Source organism: Chlorocebus sabaeus, chromosome 6 (assembly GCF_047675955.1).
Source record: "Chlorocebus sabaeus isolate Y175 chromosome 6, mChlSab1.0.hap1, whole genome shotgun sequence".
Lineage (NCBI taxonomy): Eukaryota > Metazoa > Chordata > Mammalia > Primates > Cercopithecidae > Chlorocebus > Chlorocebus sabaeus.
The window spans coordinates 2583517-2610395 of NC_132909.1; the positions used below are offsets into that span (position 1 = coordinate 2583517).

A 26879-nucleotide genomic window follows, 5' to 3' on the forward strand; every position below is an offset into this window, starting at 1 on the left:
GGTCACATTTATATTATTATATAGTTTATAACCTCCATAACACATTTACTTGATCTTACAGCAAAGCAAAAGAAAAACATTTGCAAATTATCTGAAAATTTTAAACGTTTATTGTAAAAGAAACATAAGTTACAAAAAAAGACACTATATTTCATATGCAATTTTTCATCAGCAATACAAGTAGAGCTCAGAATTCATCGAAAGACCCACATTTTTCTTCCATACCTTTGAACCATAAGTGGACTAAGCAGAGAAGTTCTTGCCTTTGGTCACAAGCACACGGCCACTTACTGTGGATGTTTTCTGTGTTCAAGTGTGTAGTTGCCTTGCCCAGGATAAATTGGGGAACTGGCAATGCCATTATTAATTACACACACACTCAAGTATCCGTGATCATCACGACTTGTATCTGCATGAGCAAAACACGGACGCAGTGGCTCGGTAGCAGAAATTTTAGTGAATGTGAAGATATGGGACCCATCACTAACATTATAGAAGGAAATGACCCTCATTGTTATATCCAGGTAAATCCCCACTCGGTGTAGACCGGGGCTCACCCAGAGGCCCGTCAGAGGCTTAGTGCTGGCAAAGTAGATCTGTCCTTCTCTCAAACCCACAGTCCAGAAGCCGAGTTCTGAAGAGAGGACGACGTTCCCCTGTCGATTCACAGATTCCTTGCACACGCCCACATCCCACACTTTGCTGGTGCCCACGTCCACCTCCCAGTAATGGCGGCCGGAAGTGAAGCGAGGGACGCCCAGGACGCACAGGGCGGAATCGAACCTCTCAGCTTGCTCCTTCCTGTTCTGTCTGAAATTCCCACATCGGACACTCCTCAGGTCTTCAGAAATGATGAGATAGTTGTTGGCTGTGTCCACATCCAAGGTCATATCCACTGTGGAAAGAAGACCCAGTAGTTCAGCAAAGACGTACATTAAAGACTCCCTCTGCCCTTCTACTGCACAGACCCAAAGATTTTATTCACTGTCACTTCTTTTGTTCCACGTTCATTCTCAGATCCTATTTTTTCCTTAGGAATTTCCCTGGCCCCCCGATTAAGTCAAATTTTACATATAGACTGTATGAATATAATTGCAACAAGCCCACCTTTGTCATAGTAAAAATTCTTGTTAAGTTATTCTATTTTTTTTTTCTCCCTCTTAGTGCATAGGATGGATGAAGGAGGAGACGGTAGTTTGCTCTCATAATTATCAATGGCACAGATCCTGCGAAAATCTATACTGAGCGCTGACAACAGCTGATGTTTGGGATCACAAACTTTTAGGTTGCAGACTTCAGCTGATGCCCGTATTGAAAGGAAAGACATTTAAAAGCTGCTTTTTCCAAGGCCCTTTATGGGCTTGGAGCAGGTAGTGCAGATTCCTTACCTTGGAACTTCCTCATCCTTGGATTCATCTGCAGAGCAGCTCTCAGCTTGGGCTCTAGTTCCTTGATCTTGGACACCAGCGCCCCCAGCTGGGCAGCGGGCCTGATGTCATTCTTCTGAGAGACCACAGGGCAGAAAGGGCACAGCACCCCCTTGCCCTCAGGCCCCTTCCGCAGTGAGTTCATGCATCGGAGGCAACAGATGTATCCACATTTCAGGTGCATGGGGTTTTCAAGATAATCCAGGCAGACAGGACAACTGCTTGCTGCTTTAAAGTGTTCAGCCATGGCCACTGCCTGGGAATAAATAGGCATGGGATTAGATTTTACATGAGTGGAATGGGACTCATGTAAATTTCTTGGGACACTTTCATCTTTACCTGCATGAAGACATCATCGCCTACTCTTTGTAAAGCACTAGTATTAGGAAATGAAGATACACTATAAGTACAAATATAAATGATCAGGGCCCTGACTTTCCAGTATTGGAAACACTCACTAGAATGAAGGCCATGGGTTGGTATTCGGCTTTGAGTTGAGTGGCAAAAGGGTCTACAGCTGAGCTATCCAATATGGTAACCACCAGCCACATGTGGCTACTGAGCATCTGAAGTGGGCCTTATCTAAATTCAGATGTGTGGTGAGTATAAAATATACACTAAATTTTGAAGACCTGAAGGAGATGTAAACTACCTGTTAGAGAATCTTAAAACTGTATTTATTACATGTGAAATGCTTATAGTTTGTTAAACTTACTTAGGCTTATCTCATTTTGCTTGATTTATGTGGCTGTTAGACAATAAATTTATCCTTATGTATGTTGATCACATTATGTTTATATTGGACAGCACTGGAGACCATCAACCTCCATAATAAGCCTGGCCAATTTTTGTATTTTGGAGAGATGGGGTCTCACTGTGTTGCCCAGGTTGATCTCCTGCTACTGATCTCAAGCAATCCACCTGCCTCGGCCTCCCAAAGTGCTTGGATTTCAGGCACCTGCCACCATGCCAGGTCCTCTGAACCTTTTCCAATAAATGGTGATTTGAAGCCAGTATGAGGAGCAGGTTAGAGCTGGACTCCTCATACTTTCCCTGGGAGTTGAATTTCAACATAAAGCTTTTCTTTTCTCAAAAACCCCCATGGCATAGTACTTGTTCCACCTGGATGTGGCATGAAACTTACAGCATTATATTACACAAAAAGCAAAAATAAGTTGGACTATGTCAAACAAAAAATGTTCTGCATAGTGAAGGAAACAAGGGAGACGATGACAGGAAAACCTACACAATGGAAAACATGTTTGCAAATTATATACTGATATTAGGTTAATATCCAAAATATACGAGGAACTCATAATAGAAAAAAAAAAAAAAAAAAAAAAAACCCTAACACTAACATTCCGATTATAAAATGAGCAAAGGCAAGATCGTGCCACTGCACTCCAGCCTGGGCGACAGAGTGACAATTCTGTCTCAAAACAAAAATAAAATGCCCAAAGGACCCAAATAGAGATTTCTCTAAAGAACACATTTGAATGTGTTTGTATGTACCAACAGGTGCTAGAAAAGGTGCTCAACTTCACACATGATAAGGAAAATGCAAATTAAAACCACAATGAGATATTACCACACATCTGTTAAATTGACTGTGATCCGAAAGACAAGTGTGGCTGAGGGTGTGAAGATAAGGGAATCCTGGTACATTATCGATGGGAATGTAAATTAGTACTACAAGTATAAAAAACAGATTCCTCAAAATATTAAAAATAGAACTACCCTATGATCAAGCCATCCCACTGCCGGGTATACACACAAAGAAAATGAAGTCAATTATGTCAAGAAGATATCTGCATTCCCATGTTTATTGCAGCATTATTTCCAATCCCCAAAACATGGAAACGACCCAAGTTTCTGTTGGTGAAATTGTGCCCCAAAGAGTTAAAGAACGGCCAGGTGTGGTGGCAGGCGCCTGTAGTCCCAGCTACTCAGGAGGCTGAGGCAGGAGAATCGCTTGAACCTGGGAGGCGGAGGTTGCAGTGAGCTGAGATCATGCCACTGCACTCCAGCCTGGGCGACAGAGCCAGACTCCGTCTCAAAAAAAAAAAAAAAAAAACCAAAAAACAGTGTTAAAGAAACCAGTAACAGAAATGTTTGAGTGTACAGGATGGCAGATAAGAAAGGAAACAACTTGGCTGGTTGCAGTGGCTCACACTTGCAAATTCCAGCACTTTCTGAGGCTAAGACAGGAGGATTGCTTGGGCCCAGCAGTTCGAGACCAACCAGTGCAACATAATGAGACCCGTTCAACGAATAATTTTAAAAATTAGCCGGGCATTGTGGCGCACACCTGTGGCCCCAGCTACTCGGGAGGCTGAGGTGGGAGGATCACTTGAACCCAGGAGATAGAGGCTGCGGTGAGCCAAGATCGCACCACTGTGCTCCAGACCAGGCAACAGCAAGACCCTGTCTCACAAGAAAAAAAGAAAAGAAACAACTTTGCTGAAACACTGAAACTCCCGTTGTTTAGGAAACAAAAGAACTGGCTGAAATTGACTGGAATCAATATGGCCAGCTGGAGTCTGTGCAGAACAAGCTTGCTGACATCACAGCCCGAATTTCCACTGCATGTTGTACACACTGCAGCCTGGAGCCTCCTGGGCTCAGATGATCCTCCTGCCTCAGCCTCCCCAAGTAACTGGAACTACAGGCCTGCACCACCACACGCAGATAATTTTTGTGTTTTTGGAGAGATGGAGTCTCACTGTGTTGCCCAGACTGGTCTCCTCCTCCTGAGCTCAAGCGATCCGCCTGCCTCAGCCTCCCAAATTGCTAGGATTTCAGGCATGAGCCACCATGCCAGGCCCTCTGAACGTTTTCTAATAATTGCTGATTTGAAGCCAGTATGAGACGACAGATTAGAGCTTGACTCCCATCCCCCTGGGATTTGAATTTCAATGTAATGCTTTTCTTTTCTCAAAAATTCCCATGTCATCCTATTCACTCCTAGAGCATTAGACAGCGAATCCCTTTTACTCGATAATGTTGGAAGAAGAATAGATCAAGAAATTGTGCTATATATACAATGAAATATTATACATCCTTAAAAATGGATGAAACTTGAGGGCATTTTGCTAAGTGGAATAAGTCAGATAGAAAGCAATAAATACTGAATGATCTAACTTACTAGGAACCTAAAAACACTGAAGTCATAAAATTAAAGAGTAGAATCAAAATGGTGCTTCCCAGATGCCAGAGGGAGGGTACGTTTGGAAAATAAAACAAAATCCATAGCAGAATCTGAGGGGTTCAATGAGTCAGTGGCAGAAACTCTATGCACCATCTCATGAAGTCTGCCAAATTCTGATGACATTCAAGAAAGATTGTCATTGCTTTGAGCCCAGGTAGAGAAAATCAAAGTCCTACCTACTGCGGTAGGAATAGAGGTCCCAGCGTCCCCAGGTTTATACAATGTTCATGGCATGCAGCTGGCCTCAGACAACACTTACTTAATTAGGAAATTACTTCATTCCCAGACTACTCTTCTTTCTGTCCTTTGCAGAAATCTGAGTCATATAAATAAATGTTTGAACTCACCTCTTCCCCTATAGGGTCCCTTCTGGCTTCCAAATTCTTCCAGGTACAACTGAAATGTGGAGGCAGAATGCCCTACAGGGTGCTTTTATAGGAGAGAGTTTATTCACCCACCTTATTCCCACCTTGTCCCTCCTTTTTAATCCAATTAGCTTTGATTTAATTCTGGCATAAGTGAGAACTTTTTATGCTTTTGGCATCAGATTTTCCCAACAGTGAAAGGAGATGATTGTATCTTGAGATTTTTTTCCTAATGAATATAAACAAAATACTGCCATATAATCCTTTTAGGTTAGATCTTGAATATTATGTCTGTTGGTGGTAAGAAGCAACTGCAATTTTTAAACATTGAGCGACATTATTAATTCTTCTAAAATGTATGGGACTAGTGTCAGTTTTTAATCATCAAGCAAAATCTCCTCATATTTCAATCAAGGAAGTCAGTTAAACCTGTTTAGAAACGTTTATGAAAATCACACTTACTAGACCACACTCCTTCACAAAGCAATTTTCTCCATAGTGTGAAAATTCTCCTTTAGAAATCTGATATGAAAACTCCAAAACTGTTGACTGGCCATCAGTCGGTGAATAAAAGTCCTGTTTTTTCTGTTACTGAGATTATCCAACATTAAAGTAATTATAATCTTACTACTTTGCATACATCGCCACATATATAAAATCAGATTCATTTCTCTTTTGAAAAATGTACAAAAATGTTCCTGATATTAGATGAATCTCAGGCTTTGTCCAGTGAGAAGGCAAAATTAGCATATTGGGGGTAGTCTGGAAGGGGACTTGGTTACATTTAGATATTTAAATTAATTGGTCTTTCATTTAATCATTTTCTCAGGAATCGTTTCCTAGTGTTTGCTAGAAACTCTTATTTTAAACCCTAAGCCAAGGCACATTCCCAGCTCTCAATTCCTTTGGTCTCAGAAGGCAAATGTAAAAACACACAGTTCTACATTGTGACCCATATTTTATTACAAATCCTTGCACATTGCGTTTCCTTATTGATTGGGAGCTATAGCAACCTGCCGTATGTTTGTGTTCACACACACACACAACACATGCATAGATATTTATTTCATATCTCATTATTTTAATAAGTTTAGTTTCTTTTTACAAATCCTTTTAAAATGCCCTTACAGTTTTGGGAGAGGTTATTCTCCAATTTGTCAACTCTGTGGACTCTTGTTCAAGGGACATTAATCCCTAACATTTCTTTCGTGTATTTATTTTGAGGCAATCATGAGCAGGATTTATGTTCTCCTTGGGAACAGCAGGAACCTCAATTGTGGAAAACTCTAACCCAGTGGAATGATTTGCCTCGAGCAAAGTCTCCCAAAATACCCCTTTTCATGGAACTGCATTTATGCCCCCATGCTTTGGGCGAGAAATTCTTCTGCTAAGAATTAGAGAATGGCATATTAGGATTCCCAGCACACTCATGGGATTGATTTCGGGTGTTAGTTACTTTTAACATTTTTTCCCATTGGATCTTTGCCCAGAAAGTAGCTCTGCTGCCTTCCCTTGGGACGGTGGTAAGGTTTTCCTGGCCCATTCTCAGTTCAGTAATTTAAGGGCCTTCTGTGTGTGGAGGAACCTGTCTTTCAGCATCCCGCTTAGGAGGGCTACGTTCTCCATGCTCTGTCCCGACATGTGTGTCATAGAACCCAAGGCTTACGTGGTTGGCACCAGTGGTTTCCAATCCCAGGGCGCCATCCAATGTCGTAAGCAGATGCTGCTTTAACAACAAAGAGAAGCTCAGTGCTTCTCACCATCCACGTCTGGCTTAGTTTGTAAGAAGAACCCATCTTTCTTTCTCTCAATGTCAGCATTTTTAGGGCACAGAGATTTGCCGTGAACCTGAACATTCTGGCCCCATTCTGACCACTCGCCAGCACATGGCCCCCTGCCAGTCCAGCCAGGCCATGGGTGGGGTAGCTCAGAACCAGGCAGGGTAGCCCTGTCCAGCCCAACGTGATTGCTTGACCAAATCTAGGAGCTCTCCTTTGTGAGACCCATCGTTTGGATTTTTTGCCCTAACCATAAGGAAGAACTCACCTGGCTGGTCATGGCAACAAACTCTGTGTAGAGAAGTGTCAGTCAGGAAAAGCCAAGTTGATAGTTACAGGGACAGGGTTCCCGGACCTGAGATGGCAGTATTACGGCATCTGTAGTATCAGTGCAATTGTCTACATGGACAGTCTGGGGCTTCTGCAATGAGGAAAAAATTGTATCCCTAGTGCAAAACACCCCGGCCACTTCTGGTGAGGAATAACTGTTCCTGGCAATTATGTGAAGATCAGTGAAGTTAAGCACTATTCTGAGTACCTGTTGGCCATTTGTGTTGTTAGAGCAATTTTGACCTATCTTTTTGAGAACCTTTAAAACTTGATTGCGTGTTGAAATGGTGACATTGTGTGAGTAAAATTAACTAGACCTGTTTCATTTTTCTTACGTGGCTACTAGAAAAGACATTTGTAATTACATATGTCGTTCGTGTTGTGTTTCAGGTGGACATCTCTGGCCTGGGTTTGTAGACTCTCCACTCCCGCAACTGTCCAACAAGATGTGGCACGAAACCTGTAGCATGATACCACACTGAAAGCAAAAACAAGTTAGACTGTTTCAAACTGAGATGCTTCTGCACAGCTAAGGAGACAAGCAACAGCATGGAAAGAGCACCTAGAGAATGAAAGAAAATATTTGCAAACCTATATCTGATATTATGTTAATAGCCAAATACATGAGGAACTCATATAACTCAATAGCAAAAAGAAAACAAAACAAAAACAACTAACATTCTTTAAATTGGGCAAATTTAAACTTTAAAATGGGCAAAGAACCTGAGTCAAAATTGCTCTGAACAACACAAATGGCCAACAGGTACTCAGAATAGTGCTTAACTTCACTGATCACCAGGAAAATGCAAATTAAATCCACCGTGAGATATCACTTCACATCTGTTAGGATGGCCATGATGAAAAAGACAGAATAAGAAGAGTTAGTGAGGGTGTGTAGAAAGGGCAATTCTCAGAGACTGTTGCTGGGAATATAAGTTGGTACAACCAGTACAGAAAAGAGTAGAAGTCTCAAAAAATTAAAAATAGAATCACCATAGGACCCAGGAACCCCACCTCTGGGTATAAATACCAAGGAAATGAAATCATTTTGTCAAAGAGACATCTGCACTCTCATATTGATGGCAACAGTATTCACAATAACCAATACATGGAAACAACCTGAATGTCTGTTGGCAGAGGAATAAAGAAATTGAGGCATATAAACATGGAAATCCTGTCATTTGCAACATGGATGAACCTTGAGGGTATCATGCTAAATGAAATAAGTCAGACAGAGCAAGATAAATACTGTTTGATCTTGCTCACATGGGGGTGGGAAAAGGGCTTGTGGGGTACCTGTGTAAACTGGCCATAAAAACATGGGACAGTAAGTTGTGGAAAGCCACAACAGGGTTCTGACGAGGAAAGCCATTATTTCCCTAATTGCCGTTATGTTCCCATGCTCAGAGCGAGACCTGCTCTCTTATCTATAAACACTGTGTTCAAGGAGAAAGACACTCCTTTGAAGCATTGGAATGTGGACAGACATGCAGTCTCCTAGTTAAGCCCGCTCCCACTAGCTACTCTCTGATAAGTTAAAGATATGCTGTTTGAGCACAAACGAGATTTATTTAAACCTCCATTGTTATGGATTACGCCTATGACCCACCGCCTCCCTTTCACTGTTTCGCCCTGAACATCTGCTTCTTAGATCTAAGTGATTGCACTCAATAAATAGTGTGGAGATCACAGCTGGGGGCCTTTTGCAGCCTCCATGTTGCAACTGGCCCTCTGACTCCCACCTTTATGAAATCTTAGCCAGTCTCTTCTCATTCCTTTATCGCCACCGGACTTCAGATACCCTATGGGTGATGTTGAGACTGGTCCCCAACAATGATGGATCTGTAAAGACTGAACACATGGAAATAGAGTAGAATTCAAATGGTGGTTGTCAATGGTGGAAAAAGGGGAAAAATGGGAAAACAAAACCCACAGCATATGGGAAAAGGAAACCCACAGCAGCACCTGAGATGTTGGGTGAGCCAGTGCCTGAAACGCTATTCACCATAAAGTCAGCAGCATTCTTGTTCTATTCAGGAAAACAAAGATTGTCATTTCTGTATCCTGTGTATTGACATTTTAAGTTTTACTTACTGCTGCTGGGGCAGAGACCCCATGTCCACAAGTACGTACAGTGTGCATAGAGTTGATCTTAGACAACACATGTCGAATTAATACATTACTCCCAGAACGTACTCTCTCATTTCTGCCCTTCTGTAGAAATCTGAAAAGTAAAAGTAAATTCCACACCTCTTCTCCAGTAGGTTCTCTTCTGGCTTTCACAGACAGCTCATACTTGGAGCGAGATCTACCTCCAAAGGCATTTATTGGAGAGGGTCTCCCCGAGCATCTTATTCACACCCTGTCTCTCCTCTTTAATTAGGTCAGATTTCGAGTTAATTCCAGCACAAGTGAGATTTTTACTGTTGGTATAGGGGTTTTGCCACAAAGAAAAGAGATGGTTGTATCCTGAGATTGTGTTGTTTTAATTATTATGGATAACATCTTGCCATATTAACATCTAGATTGGATCTTAAATATTGTGCCTGTTGGTGATAACATTTGGAATTGGGAATGAATGAAATTTTAAAAATCGGGCAACGTTTTGTTGTGGTTTTTGTTTTGTTTTGTTTTGTTTTTTGAGACAGAGTCTTGCTCTGTTACGCAGGCTGGAGTGCACTGGCCTGACTGTAGCTCACTACAACCTTGACCTCCAGGGCTCAACCCCATGAATGTGCTGGGAATTCCAATATACTATTCTCTAATTCCTTTTTTTTTTTTTTTTTTTTTTGGAGACAGAGTTTCACTCTTGTTGCCCAGGCTGGAGTGCAGTGGCGCGATCTCGGCTCACTGCAATCTCCGCCTCCCGGGTTCAAGCAGTTCTTCTACCTCAGCCTCCCGAGTAGCTGGGATTACAGACATGAGCCACCACACACGGCTAATTTTTTGTATTTTTAGTAGGGACGCGGTTTCTCCATGTTGGTCAGGCTGGTCTTGAACTCCCGACCTCAGGTGATCCACCGGCCTCAGCCTCCCAAAGTGCTGGGATTACAGGAGTGAGCCACCACGCCCGGCCACTAGTCTCTAATTCTTAATGGAAGAATTCCTCACCCAAGACATGAGCATAAATGTAATTCCAGACTGAAGGATATTTTGGCAGAATATTCCAGAGGTAAATTGATCCACCACTGGGCTGGCTGTTTTCCCCAACTGAGTCCATCTGGTGTTCCCAAAGACAATATACGTTTTTCTCATGATTTGCTCAAAGTAAATAAAAGGAAAAAATGTTAGAGAAGAGTGGTGCGTGAGCAAGAGTCAATCAAATTACAAGCCAGAGAACTGCTAGCCCCCAAGTTGTGAGTATATTTTGAAAGGATTTGTAAAAGAAAGATTATTAGAATTATGCAATCAGAAATAATGACCTCCTATATGCATGTATATGTATAGATACCGCTACCCAATAGAAGGCCCTACATGTGAGTTGTCCAGGTTCCTGGCGTATTGGACAAGGAATCGAACAAAATGCCACGGGGTGGGCACAGATTTATTGAAGACAATTCACTAAATTGTGAAGTTTGTGGGTTTGAGCAAGCAGCTCAGGAACCACCCTCATCAGGGTTTCTATCAAGCGAAAGGAACCCGCCAACACCCCTCAGTGCCCTTTACAGGCCTCCAGTTGGCTGTGAAGGATTGGTCCGCGAGCAATCAGGGGCTGAAGTGGAGACTCAGCCTGAAGTCAGTCAGAGGCTGACATGGCGTGTTATCGTGGGACGGAGAAGGTAGCCCGTGTGCGGCACCTGCTGCCCTCCTGCTTGTAAGAACTGGCGGCACCTGCTGTTTCTTTTACTTATACAAGCTGGCTGCACCTGCTGAACCCCTCCCCCCCGCCACCCCAGTTCCCTGTTCTCCTGCCACAATCTGATATGTGTGTGTATATCTAGACATACACGTGGCAGATCATTGCAGCTCGCAATCAACGAAGAAATGCCATGAGCAAGAATTTGAAATAAGATATTCATCACAACTTATAGTTTTCTGTTTCTCAATTTGCCTTCATGAGACAAAAGCAATTGAGAGCTGCCTTGGCCTTGAATGTGAAATGAGCAGAGTGTCCACCAATCACCATCGAATGCTTGTTGCGGAGATGATTACATTAAAGACCATTTAATGTAATTATCTTGATGTAAACAGATCCTTTTCCACCCTATCTCCAGTCTCCCAGTTTTGCATTCTTATCCATCAACTCTGATCACCCATGCTACATTTAATACTTAAGGAATCCATTTTTGAATACTTTTTTAAAAAGAAATGAATCTCGTTTTACACATATTGTGATGTATGGAAAACAGTAAGATAACAATATCTTTTACCTTTTATTTTAGATGCTATAACTAAAAAAGAAAAACGGGGCTTTCACTGGCTGACGGGAAACAGTCTCGGGCTTTCTTCATTAACTGTCTTAATTAGAATCTTCACATTATGGAGAAAAACTTTTGAGAAATGAGTGTGATCTCTGGAATGTGCTATTAGTAACAGCTTCTGAATAGGTTTACTCACTCTTTCAGCAGAAACGTGAAAAGATTTTACATGTATAATGAAAAACTGAAAGTAGCACCATTTATTTAAAAAGATTTTTAAATATCACTCCAATTTTTAAAATTTCAATTAATCTTAATTCCAAGTCTTACCATCAATAGGCATAATATTCAAGATCTGAACTAAAATGATTATATGGCAATATTTTTCCTTATTAGTTAAAAAAAAACTCTCTAAAATACAATCTTCTTCCTTTCTGGTAAAAACTCTATACCAATAGTAACAATTTCACTGATGCCAGAATTAAATCAAAATCTGATTGGATTACGCTGGAGGGGGAGGGTGTGACTAAGGTGGGTGGAAAGACCCTCTCCTATAAAAGCCCATAGCTGTGAGCTCTCACTCTGCATCTGAGCTGTCTGCAGAAGCCACTGGAAGCAGAGGGAGAAGCTTGGGAAGAAGAGGTGAGTTCAATCTTATAGAATTCATTTTTCCAAAGCGCAGATATGAGAGTCTGAGGGAATGCAGTCATCTCTTGATTCCACAAGTGTGGTGTGATGCTAACTACGTAACATACACATGGTATGTTTTGGGGACACTAGGACCCCTTCCCTGGCAGCAGTAGATAAGACTTAGATTTTCGATACCAAGACTAGAGAAATGATAATCTTCATTTCTTTGAATTTCATCAGAATTTGACAGATTTTATGAAATGGTGAATGGAGGTGGAGTCACTGGCTTATTCAATGTTCCTATGGGTTTGGTATTGTTTTCCTATTCTCCCCTTCCCACAATCCCTGGCAACCACCATTCTTCTCTTATTTTCTGATTCTATGAGATCAGTCAATTCCAATTCCATGTAACGGAGATCATACAGTATATACATCCCTCAGCCTCACTTATTTCACTTCCCATAATGCCCTCAGCCTTCATCCACAATGTTGCAAATACCAGGATTTCCTTCTTTTTTATGGTGGAATAATTCATTGTATATATCACTATTTCCTTATCCTTTTTTCTCCCACAGACTCTGGGGTTATTTCCATGGCTATTGTGAATAACGCTGCAGAGAACCTAAGAGTGCAGATATCTCTTTGACATGCTGACCTCATTTCTTTCATGTATAAACACAGATGTAGGGTTGCTGGAACATAGTTCTATTCTTAATGTTTTCAGAAACCTCCCTACTATTTTCTGTAGTGGTTGTACCAATTTTCTCTCCCACCAACAGTGTACAAGGGTTCCCCTTTCTCCACTTCCTCACCAACACTTATGTTTTGTCTTTTTGATCATAGCCATCCTAGCAAGGGGAGGTCATATCTCATCATGCTTTTGTTACCGGAGGGCTCAGGAGGATCTCTGGATGCCACAGAGATGCCAGCCCGTTTCCAGATTCTTAATGCTGTCAGTAGAACAAATTCAGGGACTAGTCAGGATGAAGTGAAAGGCAAGAAGCTTCTATTCCAGATCAGAAGTACACAGTTAGGAGAGAAGTGCAGGAGGGCGTGCTCCTGAGAATGAGTCGAGCCCAACAGCGTTTGGGTTTTCTATTTTTATGAGGTCTTCTAAGTAAGGGATGGAATAATCAGGAGACTTTCTGGGGAAAAGGCAGAGATTTCTTAGAATTGGGGTGCCACCCATTTTCATACTAAATGTCAGTGTGCTCAGACCTATGCTGGAGCTGGTGGGTGAGTGATTTAGTGTGGTAATGAGCAGATAATTAGGTCTGGGGTAGGACTTGGGTCAAATCAAACACCATGTTGGACCCAGCCCGTCTCAGCCCGCTTAGCTCCATTCTGTTTGTTAAAGCCAAAGCTCCTCCTTGTCCTTACAGCTAATTTAGCAGCTCCTTTCTTGTTGTTATGTGAAATTAGTAACTGATACCTTTTTCTCCTGTGACTGCCCAGAATTCCTGTCTCAGTTTTAGTTTTCTTGTATCTGATGATTACTGAAGTTCAGCATGCTCTAAGGACCTGTTAGCAATCTGTATCTGTTCTTCAGAGAAATGTCAATTCAGGTCTTTGGCCCATTTAAATATTGGCATTTTTTGGCTATTACCTTAAATAAGTTCCTTATGTATTTTAGGAACTTATTTATGTATTTTAGGAACATATGTTCCTTATGTGTTTTAGGAACTTATTTAATATTTAGGAAAAATAAATATTAATTTATTTTTATCCATATGTAGCAGATAATTTCTCCCATTCTGCAGGTGGCCTTGACGTTTTGCTGCTTTCATTGCTTTGTTTTTTGCTATGCAGAATATTTTCACTCTTACCTAGTAAAACTTATTTATTAATGCTTGTGTCTTGTGCTCTGGATGTGATGTCATACTATAGTGTTTTCTTAAAGTGACGTCCAGGTTGGACAGCTGGGAAAGTAGAGAATTTTCAAATGTGGTCTAGAGCTGTCCAACAGAATGATAACCCACACAGGTAATTATAAATTTATTTTCTAATAGTCAAATAAAGTATAATGAAACAAGCCTAACAAATTTTGTCTCATAAATATAATCCTTTCAACATGTAATCAATTTTCAATGTTCTCAGGGAGATAGTTTATATTCTCTTATTCTTACTGTGTCTCAAAAATAAGAGTATTTTACTCACACCACAACTCCATTCACATAAGCCACAAAATCAGGTCCTCACTAATCACATGTGGCTGGTGGCCACCATATCAAACAGCTCAGGTGTAGACCCCTTCACTACGTCAACTCAAAGTCTTTCAGTGAATCATGCCCTTTATTCCAATGGGTATTACAAATATTAGAAGTTCAGCACCCCAAATCATTTATATTTGTATTTATGTTATGTCTTCGTCACTAGTAGTAGTGATTGTAAATATCATGCAAAGATATCTCTATGCATGTAAAGATAAAAAAAGGTCCCAAGTACTACTGGCTATTCACTATTGGCTCACAGAAATTCTAACACCATGCCTTTTTTTTTTTCTATAGACATTTGCCATGGCTGAACACTTCAAACAAATCATTAGATGTCCTCTCTGTCTAAAAGATCTTGAAGAACCCGTGCAACTGAAATGCGGATATGTCTGCTGCCTCCAATGCCTCAATTCACTGCAGAAGGAGCCCGATGGGGAAGGTTTACTGTGCTGCCTCTGCTCTGTGGTCTCTCAGAAGAATGACATCAAACCCAAGTACAAGCTGAGGGCACTGGTTTCCATCATCAAGGAACTAGAGCCCAAGCTGAAATCTATTCTAACAATGAACCCAAGGATGAGGAAGTTTCAAGGTAAGGAATCTATATGACCTGCTACAGCCCATAAAAGGATCTGGAAAAACAGCTTTCAACCATTTTTTTAAAATATGGGCATTAGCAGAAATCTGGCATCTAAATCTATGCTGCACAAACAGCAGTTCTCGCCTTTGTGTATAGGTTTTTGTGGAATCTGTGCAAATTTGTACAATACTTCGGAGAGCAAGCTACTGTCTTTCTTCATGTATCTTATGTGCTAAATGAAAAAAATGCTTATCAAATTATCCACTAACTTAATTCGAAAGGAATTTCTACTATGAATAAGGTGGACTTGTTACAATTACTATATTCATGCAATCTATAGAGAAAATTTAACCTCATCAGGCGGCTAAACAAGTTACCCCAGGAAATTTTGATTTGGGAAAGAAAGTAGAATAAAAGTAAAAGTGAATAATGTATTCAAGTGTTTGCAGTAAAAGGGCAGAGGGAGTCTGTACTGTGTCTTTGCTGAACTGCTGGTTCTTATTTCCACAGTGGATATGACCTTGGATGTGGACACAGCCAACAACTATCTCATCATTTCTGAAGACCTGAGGAGTGTCCGATGTGGGAATTCCAGACAGAACAGGAAGGCGCAAGCTGAGAGGTTTGACTCCGCAGTGTGTGTCCTGGGCGTCCCTCGCTTCACTTCCGGCCGCCATTACTGGGAGTTGGACGTGGGCACCAGCAAAATATGGGATGTGGGCGTGTGCAAGGAATCTGTGAATCGACAGGGGAACATTATACTTTCTTCAGAACTCGGCTTCTGGACTGTGGGTTGCAGAAAAGGAAAGGTCTTTGCCGCCAGCACTATGCCTTTGACTCCTCTCTGGGTGAGTCCCCAGTTGCGCAGAGTGGGGATTTTCCTGGATGTAGGTATGAGGTCCATTTCCTTTTACAATATTAGTGATGGGTGCCATATCTACACATTCAACAAAATTCCTGTTAGCGAGCCACTGCGTCCATTTTTTTCTCATAAACTTGAAACTCAAGATGATCAGAGCTTCCTGAGTATCTGTCCTGTGATCCCCCCAGACAGTGCCAGTGCCCCAGTTTATTCTGGGGAAAGTAAATAATATAATCACATAATCATCTGTAGGAACATAATCATATGTAGGAAGTTTCTGTGCGCCCATAGCCAGAACTAAGAACCTTTCTGCTAGATACACATAGGGATACAAAGGGATAGAAAGGAAAGATCCATCATTCTGTAAACCATGAACAGAAAGCAGTTATATTAATTAGGGGAAAATTACATTTTACTTAAAGTTTGTCATGTTGTTTTCTTTGGGGCTTATGTTTATATTTCAGTTCAATAAATGTTTTGAAATTTCAGATTCATTTGCCAATGTTCTCTATTTTCTGCAAGGTCAATGCACTATGTGTTATGGAAGTTATGAACTAAATAATAATTTGAATGTGAACCAACAGAGTAACTGATTTTCAAATGATAAGGACTTATTTGACTACAGTAAAATTATATATATATATGTCTATGTATTCGGTTTAACCCAACAACTGAACACTCACATTCAAGTGCACACTGAGTATTTGCCAGAGTTAGATATGTGGGATCACAGACAAAACTCATTAAGATTAAAATTGAAATAATATACACCCCCTTCTCTAATGGCTACAGAGTTGTTAGAAATCAGTAATGGGAAAAAAATCCATAAATCCTCCAAATCCATGGAAATTAACCCTTTTAAATAAAATTGTGATCAAATATTAAATTTCAATGGCAATTACAACTATCCTGAGCTGAATTAAAGTGAAATTCACAAAATTTGTAGGTGCAGTTGAAGCTGAGTGAGAAACTTATACTAATAAAAGCTTTAATCAATTAGAAAGAAAATACCATAATCAGTGATCTTAATTTCCACTTTGTTACTTAAGATCTATTCAGCTGCAAAGTAGATGGAAAGAAACAATGAAGACTATAGCGGCAATCGATAAAACAGGAAATGGCTATATAGGATATGAAATCAAAGGTATATTTTAAAAGTTTAAATATTTTAAAATTTATATGTCTGTGTATTCAGTTTAACCCAACAGCCATACACACACATTCAAATGTACATTGAGTATCTGTCAGAGTAGACGTATGTGGTCATAGAGAAAACTCATTAATTTTAAAATTGAAATAACATACACCCTGTTTCTAATGGCAGCAGAGCTAAATAAGAAATCAATAACAGGAAGAAATTCACAAATCCTCCACATCCATGAAAATTAAGTAACCACTTATAAATAAAATCGAGATCAAATATGGAATGATGATGGAAATTACGACCATCCTGAGCTAAAAGAAAATAAAAGCACAAAATTTGTAGATGCAGTTGAAGCTTAATGAGAAATTTGTACTAATAAAAACTCAAATAGGAAGAAAATGCCATAATTAGTGATCTTAACTTCCACTTTAAGTTACTTAAGAGCAATTCAACTGAATAGTAAATGGAAAGAAACAATACGGACTGTAGTGGCAATCAATATAATAGAAAAATGACCATATATAAAATCAAAGGTATACATTTTTGTTTTCAAATCTTTAGTTATACTGAAAGAGAGTGAGGAGAGGTTAAAGGAAAATGAAATGAAAAGAGGGAAGTAGAGAAGCAGCCAGGGAGAAAGCCAGAGAGGTAAACAGATAAAGAGAATGATGGGTAGAGAGAAAAGAGCAAGAAAAGACACAATTACCTGAAGTATTAGGAATGAAATAAAGACCATCACCTCAGAGTCTGTGGGTTAAAGGATGTTAACAGATGTCGAACAGCTGTACAGGACAGTCCTCAACAACCATAACTTCCAGCTGAAAATGTCAGTAGAGCTAAGCCTGAGAGACCTGACCTGATGCATGATGTATAATTTTCTTTTGCTACTTTCAAGATTCTTTAATTGTGGCCTTTAATAGTTTAGCCAAGTAATGTCCACATATCATTTTCTTAGCATTTATTCCATTTAGCATTTTTTAGCTCCAAAAACAGTTGGTTAATTTTTTTTTAATTGGGACATTTTCAGCCCCGTTTCTTTACTTTTTCTGCCCCCTTTTCTTTCTTCCTAGATTCTTCCTAGATTCCTTCCTAGATTTCTTGATTCCTTCCTAGACTCCAATTACGTGTAAGTTATACTTGATAATACATACCCACAGACTACTCTTAATTGCAGTCTTTGCAGTTTTTTTTTAAATTGTGGTAAAATACCTATAAGTGACCATCTTAATCATTTTTGAGTACGCAATTCAATGGCATAAATTACATCCTTACTGCTTTGCAACCAGCACCACCATTCATCTCCAGAAACATTTTCACCTTGCAAAACTGAAACATACACCCATTAAACAAAAACTCCCTATTTCCCAATTCCCCCATCCTTACAACCACTATCCCACTTTCTATCTATGCATTTGACTCTCACAGGCACCTCATGTCAGTGAAATCAAATGTCATTTTGTCTCTTTGTACTGGCTTATTTCACTTAGCATAACCTCCTTAAGATGCACCCGTTTACAAGTGATATCAGAGAAATACAAATAATCATAAGACATGAATATGAACAATTATATGCAAATAAATTGGGTAATCTAGAGGAAATGGAAAAATATCCAGAGACATACAAACAACCAAGACTGAGTCCTGAAGAAATTAAAAATCCCAGCATATTGGGAGGCTTAAAGTGGGCAGATCACTTGTGGTCAGGAATTCGAGACCAGCCTGGTCAAAATGGTGAAACTGTATCTCTACCATAAATACAAAAATTAGCTGGGCATGGTGACTGATGCCTGTAATCTCAGCTACTTGGGGGGCTGAGGCAGGAGTTTGCAGTGAGCTGAGATCATGCCACTGCACTCCAGTCAGGAAAACAGTGAGAGACTCTCTCTCAAAATATAATAATAATAATTCCAATTAAAATAACAATAAGAAAATAGAACATAAGAGTAAATTCAATGAAGAAGGAGAAAGACCTGTACAATAAAAAGTATAAAATACCAATGAAAGAAACTGACAAAAACACAAATAAATAAAAAGATATCTCATGTTCATGGATTAGAATTAATATTGTTAAAATGTCTATACACTCAAAAGGATCCACAGATTCAGCACAATCCCAATCACAATTGTCATTTTTCACAGAAAACGAGAAAAAAGTCCTAAAATTTGTGTGAAGCCACAAAAGACCCCAAATAGTTAAAACAATCACATGCAAAAAAAAGTCTCACAGCTATAGACATCACACTACTTGGTTTCAAAATATAAAACTATTGGGCTGGGCGCAGTGGCTCAAGCCTGTAATCCCAGCACTTTGGGAGGCTGAGACGGGCAGATCACGAGGTCAGGAGATCGAGACCATCCTGGCTAACACGATGAAACCTCGTCTCTACTAAAAAATACAAAAAACTAGCCGGGCGAGGTGGCAGGCGCCTGTAGTCCCAGCTACTCGGGAGGCTGAGGCAGGAGAATGGCGTGAACCCGGGAGGCGGAGCTTGCAGTGAGCTGAGATCCGGCCACTGCACTCCAGCCTGGGCGACAGAGCAAGACTCCGTCAAGACTCCGTCTCAAAAAAAAAAAAAAAAAAAAAAAAAAAATATATATATATATATATATATATATATATATATATATAAAAACTATTGTAATCAAAACAACATGGTACTAGAATAAAAACAGCCATGTCTACCAATGAAACAGGATAGAAAGCTCCCATATAAACCCATGAACATGTGGTAAATTGATTTTTGACAAAGGATCCATAATACAAAATGGGGAAAGTATAGCCCCTTCAATAAATTGTACTCAACGAACTCATCCACATATAGAAGAATAAAATTGTATCTTTACATCAAACTGCCTGCAAGAATCAACTCTAAATGGAGTAAAGAGTTAAATTAAAGACCTGAAATGGTAAAGCTATCAGATCAAAACACATGGGGAAAGATCTAAGAAATTTGTCTGGGCAAACATTTTTTTTGATATAACCCCTAAATCACAGGCAACAAAAGCAAACATAAATTGCACCACATTGAAAAGCTGCTGCACAACAAAGGAAACAATAAAGTGAAGAGACAATCAACACAGCAGGAGAAAATATTTGCAAACCATACATCTGATAAGGGGTTAATATCCAGAATACATAAGGCACTCACGCAAGAAAACAAATAGGTCAATTTAAAAATGGGCTAGGATGGGTATACAGTTTCGATTTTGTAAGATGAAAAGATTTCTGGAGATGAATGGCAGTGATGGTGGCAAAACAATATGGATATAATAAATACCGTTGCATTTTACACTTAAAAATGGTTAAGATGGTAAATTATATGTACTTTACCACCATTTGTTAAGAAATAAAAGACTGAATGAAAATTAATAGTATTCTGTGGGATCATATCAAGTGATATGGTTTGGCTCTGTGTCCCCACCCAAATCTCATGTTGAATTGTATCCTCAGTGTTGGGGCAGGGACCAGGTAGGAGATGATTGCATCATGGGGATGGATTTCCTCCATGCTGTTCCCTTGACCGTGAGTTCTCACGAGATCTGATGATTTAAAAGGGTGTGGCACTTTCCTTTTTCTTTTTCCTGTCACCATATGAAAAAGTCGCTTGCTTCACCTTTGCCTTCCTCCATGATTGGTGAGTTTCCCGAGGCCTCCTAGTGATGTTTCCTGTACAACCTGCAGAACTATGAATTAATGAAACCTCTTTTCTTCCTAAATTACCCAGTCTCAGGTAGTTCTTTATAGCAGTGTGAGAATGAACTAATACAGAATATTGGTACCAGGAGTGGGGCACTTCTATTAAGTTATCTGAAAATGTGGAAGCAACTTTGGAACTGGGTAACGGGCAGAGGTTGCAACAGTTTGGAGGACTCAGAAGACAGACAGATGTGAGAAAGTCTGGAACTTCCTAGATACTTGTTAGATGATTTTGACCAAAATGCTGACAATTAAATTGCTCTTAGTGAAGTAACTTAAAGTAGAAATTAAGATGACTGATTATGGTATTTTCTTCCTACTATGAGTTTCTCACTAAGCTTCAAGCACATCTACAAATTTTGTAAATGTGTGCTTTTCATTCAACTCAGGATAGCCGTAATTTCCATTGTAATTTTATGTTTGATCATTTTATTTAGAAGTGGTTAATTTCCATGTATGTGGAGAATTTATGGATTTCTTCCTGTTACTGATTTCTAATTTGACTCTGTTGCCATTATAGAAGAGGGTGTATAGTACTTCAATTTTAAAACTAATGAGTTCTCTCTAAGACCCCACATATTTGTGGCAAACAGTGTGCACTTGAAATGAATGTCAGTGTTTAGTTGTTGGGTTAAACTGTAATTTTGCTGTATTTGTAGGTCCTTATTGCTCGAAATTCAGTTACTGTGTTGTGTCACATTCAAATTATTTAGCTCATAACTTCATAACACATAGTGCATTGATCTTACAGAAAATAGAAAACACTGACAAATGAATCTGAAATTTCAAAATATTTATTGAACAGAAATAAAACATAAGCCCCAAAGAAAACAACATGACAAACTTTAAGCAAAATGTAATTTTCCCCTAATTAATATAATCGCTTTCTGTTCATGGTTTACAGAATGATGAATCGTTCCCTTCTATCCCTTTGTACCTATGTGTATCTAGCAGAAAAGTTCTTAGCTGTGGCTATGGGCACACTGAAACTTCCTATAAATGATTATGTTCAAATGTTCATTTACTTTCCCCAGAATAAATTGAGACACTGGCACTGGCTGGATTGATCACAGGACAGATACTCAGGAAGGTCTGATCCTCTTGAGTTCCACGTTTATGAGCAAAAAATGGACGCCATGGCTCGCTAACAGAAATTTTGTTGAATGTGTAGATATGGCACCCATCACTAATATTGTAAAAGGAAATGGACCTCATACCTACATCCAGGAAAATCCCCACTCTGTGCAACTGGGGACCCACCCAGAGAGGAGTCATAGGGATACTGCTGGCGGCAAAGACCCTTCCTTTTCTGCAACCCACAGTCAAGAAGCCGTGTTCTGAAGAAAGCACAATCTTCCCCTGTCGGTTCACAGATTCCTTACAAATGCCCACATCCCATACTTTGCTGGTGCCCACGTCCACCTCCCAGTAATGGCGGCCGGAAGTGAAGCGAGGGGCGCCCAGGACGCACAGTGCAGTGTCGAACCTCTCAGCTTGCTCCTTCCTATTCTGGCTGAAATCCCCACTTTGGAAGCTCCTCAGGTCTTCAGAAATGATGAGATAGTTGTTGGCTGTGTCCACATCCAAGGTCATATCCACTGTGGAAATAAGAACCAGCAGTTCAGCAAAGACACAGTACAGACTCCCTCTGCCCTTTTACTGCAAACACTTGAATACATTATTCACTTTTACTTTTATTCTACTTTCTTTCCCAAATCAAAATTTCCTGGGGTAACTTGTTTAGCCGCCTGATGAGGTTAAATTTTCTCTATAGATTGCATGAATATAGTAATTGTAACAAGTCCACCTTATTCATAGTAGAAATTCCTTTCGAATTAAGTTAGTGGATTTGATTAAAATTATTTTTCCATTTAGCACATAAGATACATGCGAGAAGACAGTAGCTTGTTCTCCAAAGTATTGTACAAACTTGCACAGATTCCATGAAAATCTATACTTGAAGGTGAGAACTGCTGTTGTTTGTGAAGCACAGAAGTATTAGATGCTAGATATCTGCTAATGCCTGTGTTTAATGAAGAAATGTTTGAAAGTCATTTTCCCAGTGCCTTTTATGGGTTGTGGCAAGTCATAGAGATTCCTTACCTTGAAACTTCCTCATCTTTGGGTTCATTGTTAGAATAGATTTCAGCTTGGGCTCTAGTTCCTTGATGATGGAAACCAGTGCCCTCAGCTTGTACTTGGGCTTGATGTCATTCTTCTGAGAGACCACAGAGCAGAAGCGGCACAGTAAACCTTCCCCATCGGGCTCCTTCTGCAGTGCATTGAGGCATTGGAGGCAGCAGACATATCCGCATTTCAGCTGCACGGGTTCTTCAAGATCTTTTAGACAGACAGGACATCTAATGATTTGTTTGAAGTGTTCAGCCATGGCAAATGTCTATAGTAACAAAAAATGAACATGGTGTCAGAATTTCCATGAGCTGAATGAACAGGTGATAGTGCTTGGGATCTTTTATCTTTACATGCATAGAGTTATCATTGCACAATACTTACAATCACTACTGCTGCTGACGAAGACACAACATGAATACAAATGTAAATGACTCGAGGCCCTGAACTTCTAATATCTGTAATACTCATTGGAATAAAGGGCATGATTCACCGAAAGACTTTGAGTTGAAATAGTAAAGGGGTCTACACCTGAGCTGTTTGATATGGTAGCCACCAGTCACAAATGGCTATTGAGACCTGAAATGGGGCATATCCAAATGGAGATGTGCTGTGAGCAAAATACACTCTTATTTTTAAAGATGTAATGGGGAAAAGAGAATGTAAACTATCTGCTTGAGAACGTTGAAAGTTGCTCACATGTTAAATGATTATATTTTGAGTTAAAATTCATTAGGCTTGTTTCTTTATATTTCATGTGACTACCAGAAAATAAGTTTACAATTACGTATATGAGTTATCTTGTGATTCTATTGGACAGTGCTGGAGTACATTTGAAGACCTTCTACTTCCCCAACTGTGCAAACTGGATGTGGTGAAAAAAGCCTGATAGCACACCAAAAGGACAAGACACAAAATACAAATTAGTTGTACCAGGTATAACTGAATCTTCTACATAGCAAAAAAAAAAAAAACAGAAAAAGCAAAAAACAGATCTAAAAAAAAAAGCAGCCATATATATGACAATGCATTAATATCCAAAAAATATAAGAAATTTTTTCAAGGCAGTAGCAAAAAGAAATAAAACCCAAATAATCCAATTTTCGATGGGCAAAAACCTGAATAGACATTTCTCTGAAAAACACACAAATGACCAGCAAGTACTGAAGAACAAGGTCAACTTCACTCACCATCAGAGAAATTCAGACTCAAACTGAGACAGGAATACTGTGTGGTCACAAGAGAACCGAGAATGTATCAAGCGACAATTTCACATAAGAGCAAAAGAGTGGCTGTTAAAATGAGCCACTTGTCATTAAAATTACAAGTTCAAGGAGGGCCCTGGGCTGACAAGGTGCTAAAAAAGACAGGAGGGAAACCATCACCACACTAAATCACACACTCTCCAGTGTCACGGCTGACCCCAGCATGCATGCCCAGATTTAGTATAAAAACAGGCGCCTCCCCAATTCTACAAAATATCTGCTTTTTTCCCTAGAAAACCTAATGATTAGTTCACCTCCTAATTAGAAGGTAACAAACCTGCACATTGTGCACATGTACCCTAGAACTTAAAGTATAATAAAAAAAAAAAAAAGAAAGAAAATCCGAACTCTTTGCATGCCACCAGCTCTCAGAATCAAACCCACACTTCTTCTCTCCTAAGTGTGTACTTTTGCTCTGGAATAGAAGCTTCTTGCCTTTCACTTCATTCTGGCTCATCCCTGATTTCATTCTCCTGACAGCATCAAGAACCTGGAAACTGGCTGGGACTGGGGTCTCTCTGGCATCCAGGGACCCCCCTGAGCCCTCCGGTAACAAAAGCGTGATGAGATATGACCTCCCCTTGCTAGGATGGCTATGATCAAAAAGACAAAACATAAGTGTTGGTAAGGAAGTGGAGAAAGGGGAACCCTTGTACACTGTTGGTGGGAGAGAAAATTGGTACAACCAGTACAGAAAATAGTAGGGAGGTTTCTGAAAACATTAAGAATAGAACTATGTTCCAGCAACCCTACTTCTGTGTTTATACATGAAAGAAATGAGGTCAGCATGTCAAAGAGATATCTGCACTCTTAGGTTCTCTGCAGCATTATTCACAATAGCCATGGAAATAACCCCAGAGTCTGTGGGAGAAAAATGGATAAGGAAATGGTGATATATACAATGAATTATTCCACCATAAAAAAAGAAGGAAATCCTGGCATTTGCACCAAAGCAGATGAAGGCTCAGGGCATTATGGGAAGTGAAATAAGTGAGGCTGAGGGAAATAAATACTGTATGATCTCAGTTACGTGGAATCTGAGTTGACTGATCTCATAGAATCAGAAAATAACAGAAAAATGGTTGCCAGGGGTTGTGGGAAGGGGAGAATAGGAAAACAATAACAAACCCATAGGAAAACCTGACATTGAATAACCCAACCACCGAACTTCTGTTCATCATTTCAGAAAGTCTACCAAATTCTGATGAAATTCAAGAAAATGGAGATTGTCATTTCTCTAGCCTTGGTATTGAAAATCTAAGACTTACCTGGCCGGCACCGTGGCTCACGCCTGTAATCCCAGCCCTTTGGAAGGTTGAGGAGGGCAGATCACCTGAGGTCAGGAGTTCAAGACCAGCCTGACCAACATGGAGAAACCCTGTCTCTACTAAAAATACAAAATTAGACGGGCGTGTTGGCACGTGCCTGTAATCCCAGCTACTCAGGAGGCTGAGGCAGGAGAATTGCTTGAACCCGGGAGGCAGAGGTTGCGGTGAGCCGAGATCACACCACAAGAGTGAAACTCCGTCTCAAAAAAAAAAAAAAAAGAAGAAGAAAATCTAAGACTTACCTAACGGCTACCAGGGCAGAGGTCCCATTATCCCCCAAATATACAGTATGTTGTCTATCATGGAGTTGGCCTCAGACAACACTGGTGGAATCAAGAAATTATTGCATTCCTCTAGACTGTCATACACCCTTTGTAAAAATGAATTCCATAAGCTTGAACTCACCTCTCCTTCTGGAGTTTCTCCCCTGGCCTCTAGCTGCTTCTGCGGACAACTCAGAGCTGGAGTGACAGCTGGCTGCCAGCAGCTTTTATAGGAGAAGGTCTCTCCACTACCTTAGCCACACCCTTCCCCTCCTTTTTAATCCAATCAGATTTTGATTTAATTCTGGCATCATTATGATTGTTACTATTGGATAGGTTTTTACCATAAAGGAAGACGATTGTGTTTTCAGAGTCTTATTTTTTAATTAACAAGGACAAAATATTGCCATATAATAATTTTTAGATAAGATCTTGAATATTATGGCTATTGATAAATTTGGAAATTAATTAAAATTAACATTTTAAAAATTGGGGTAACATTTAAAATTCCTCTAAAATGAATGGTGCTACTTTCAAATAGTTTTTTATTATAAATGTAACACCTTTTCACATTTCAATAAAAGAGATGAGTTAAGCCTACTCAGAAGTTGTTACTAACAGGACACTCCACAGACCACACTCAACTCTCAAAAACATTTTCTCTATAATGTAAAGATTCTAATTAACAAGCTTAGAAAAGAAATCCCAAAACTGTTTCCAGACAATCAGCCAGTGAAAGTCCTGTTTTTCTTTTTTAGTTATACCATCTAAAATTAAAGGTAAAAGATATTGTTATAATCTTACTATTTCTCTTACATCACAACATAAATAAAATGAGATTCATTTCTTTTTTTAAAAATCTTCAAAAATGGGTTCCTCATGTATTAAATATATTATAGGTGATCAGAGTTCATGGATAAGAATGTAAAATCAGGAGACTGGAGGTAGGGTGGAAAAGGGTTTGATTACATCAATGTGATTAAATTAATGGTCTTTAATTTAATCATCTCCATAGTAATCATTCTCTGGTGATTGCTAGATTCTCTTCTTTCACATTCAAAGCCAAGGCAGTTCTCAATTCCTTTTGTCTCATGAAGGCAAATTGAGAAACGAAAACCTCTAAGTTGTGATGCATATATTATTTCAAATTCCTGCACATTGCATTTCTTCATTGAGATCTATAATATAATCTGCCACATATATGTCCATGTATATACACATACCATATCTACACATACACATGCAGAGAGAAAATTCTTATCTCTTCTTGCATAATTCTAATTTGTTTATTTTCTTATATAAAT

At 39.6% G+C, this 26879-nt stretch overlaps 3 protein-coding genes across 3 annotated transcripts; 1 reads left to right on the forward strand and 2 right to left on the reverse strand.

Moving 5' to 3' along the window:
- Positions 1-287: 287 nt before the first annotated feature.
- Positions 288-1722, reverse strand: LOC103235341 (ret finger protein-like 4A). The gene is made up of 2 exons (XM_007998206.3): positions 1389-1722; positions 288-895 (listed from the first exon to the last, which is right to left on the reverse strand). The coding sequence occupies exons 1-2, from the start codon at positions 1699-1701 to the stop codon at positions 288-290; spliced, it is 921 nt and encodes a 306-aa protein (XP_007996397.1). The 5' UTR covers positions 1702-1722.
- A 12808-nt stretch (positions 1723-14530) lies between these two features.
- On the forward strand, positions 14531-15977 carry LOC103235340 (ret finger protein-like 4A). Its single transcript, XM_007998205.3, has 2 exons — positions 14531-14898; positions 15397-15977. Exons 1-2 carry the CDS (start codon positions 14613-14615, stop codon positions 15975-15977), a joined length of 867 nt encoding a protein of 288 aa, XP_007996396.3. The 5' UTR covers positions 14531-14612.
- A 5388-nt stretch (positions 15978-21365) lies between these two features.
- On the reverse strand, positions 21366-25796 carry RFPL4A (ret finger protein like 4A). The gene is made up of 3 exons (XM_007998203.3): positions 25718-25796; positions 22693-22987; positions 21366-22187 (listed from the first exon to the last, which is right to left on the reverse strand). Exons 2-3 carry the CDS (start codon positions 22976-22978, stop codon positions 21607-21609), a joined length of 867 nt encoding a protein of 288 aa, XP_007996394.3. The 5' UTR covers positions 22979-22987; positions 25718-25796; the 3' UTR covers positions 21366-21606.
- Between the last annotated feature and the right edge of the window lie 1083 nt (positions 25797-26879).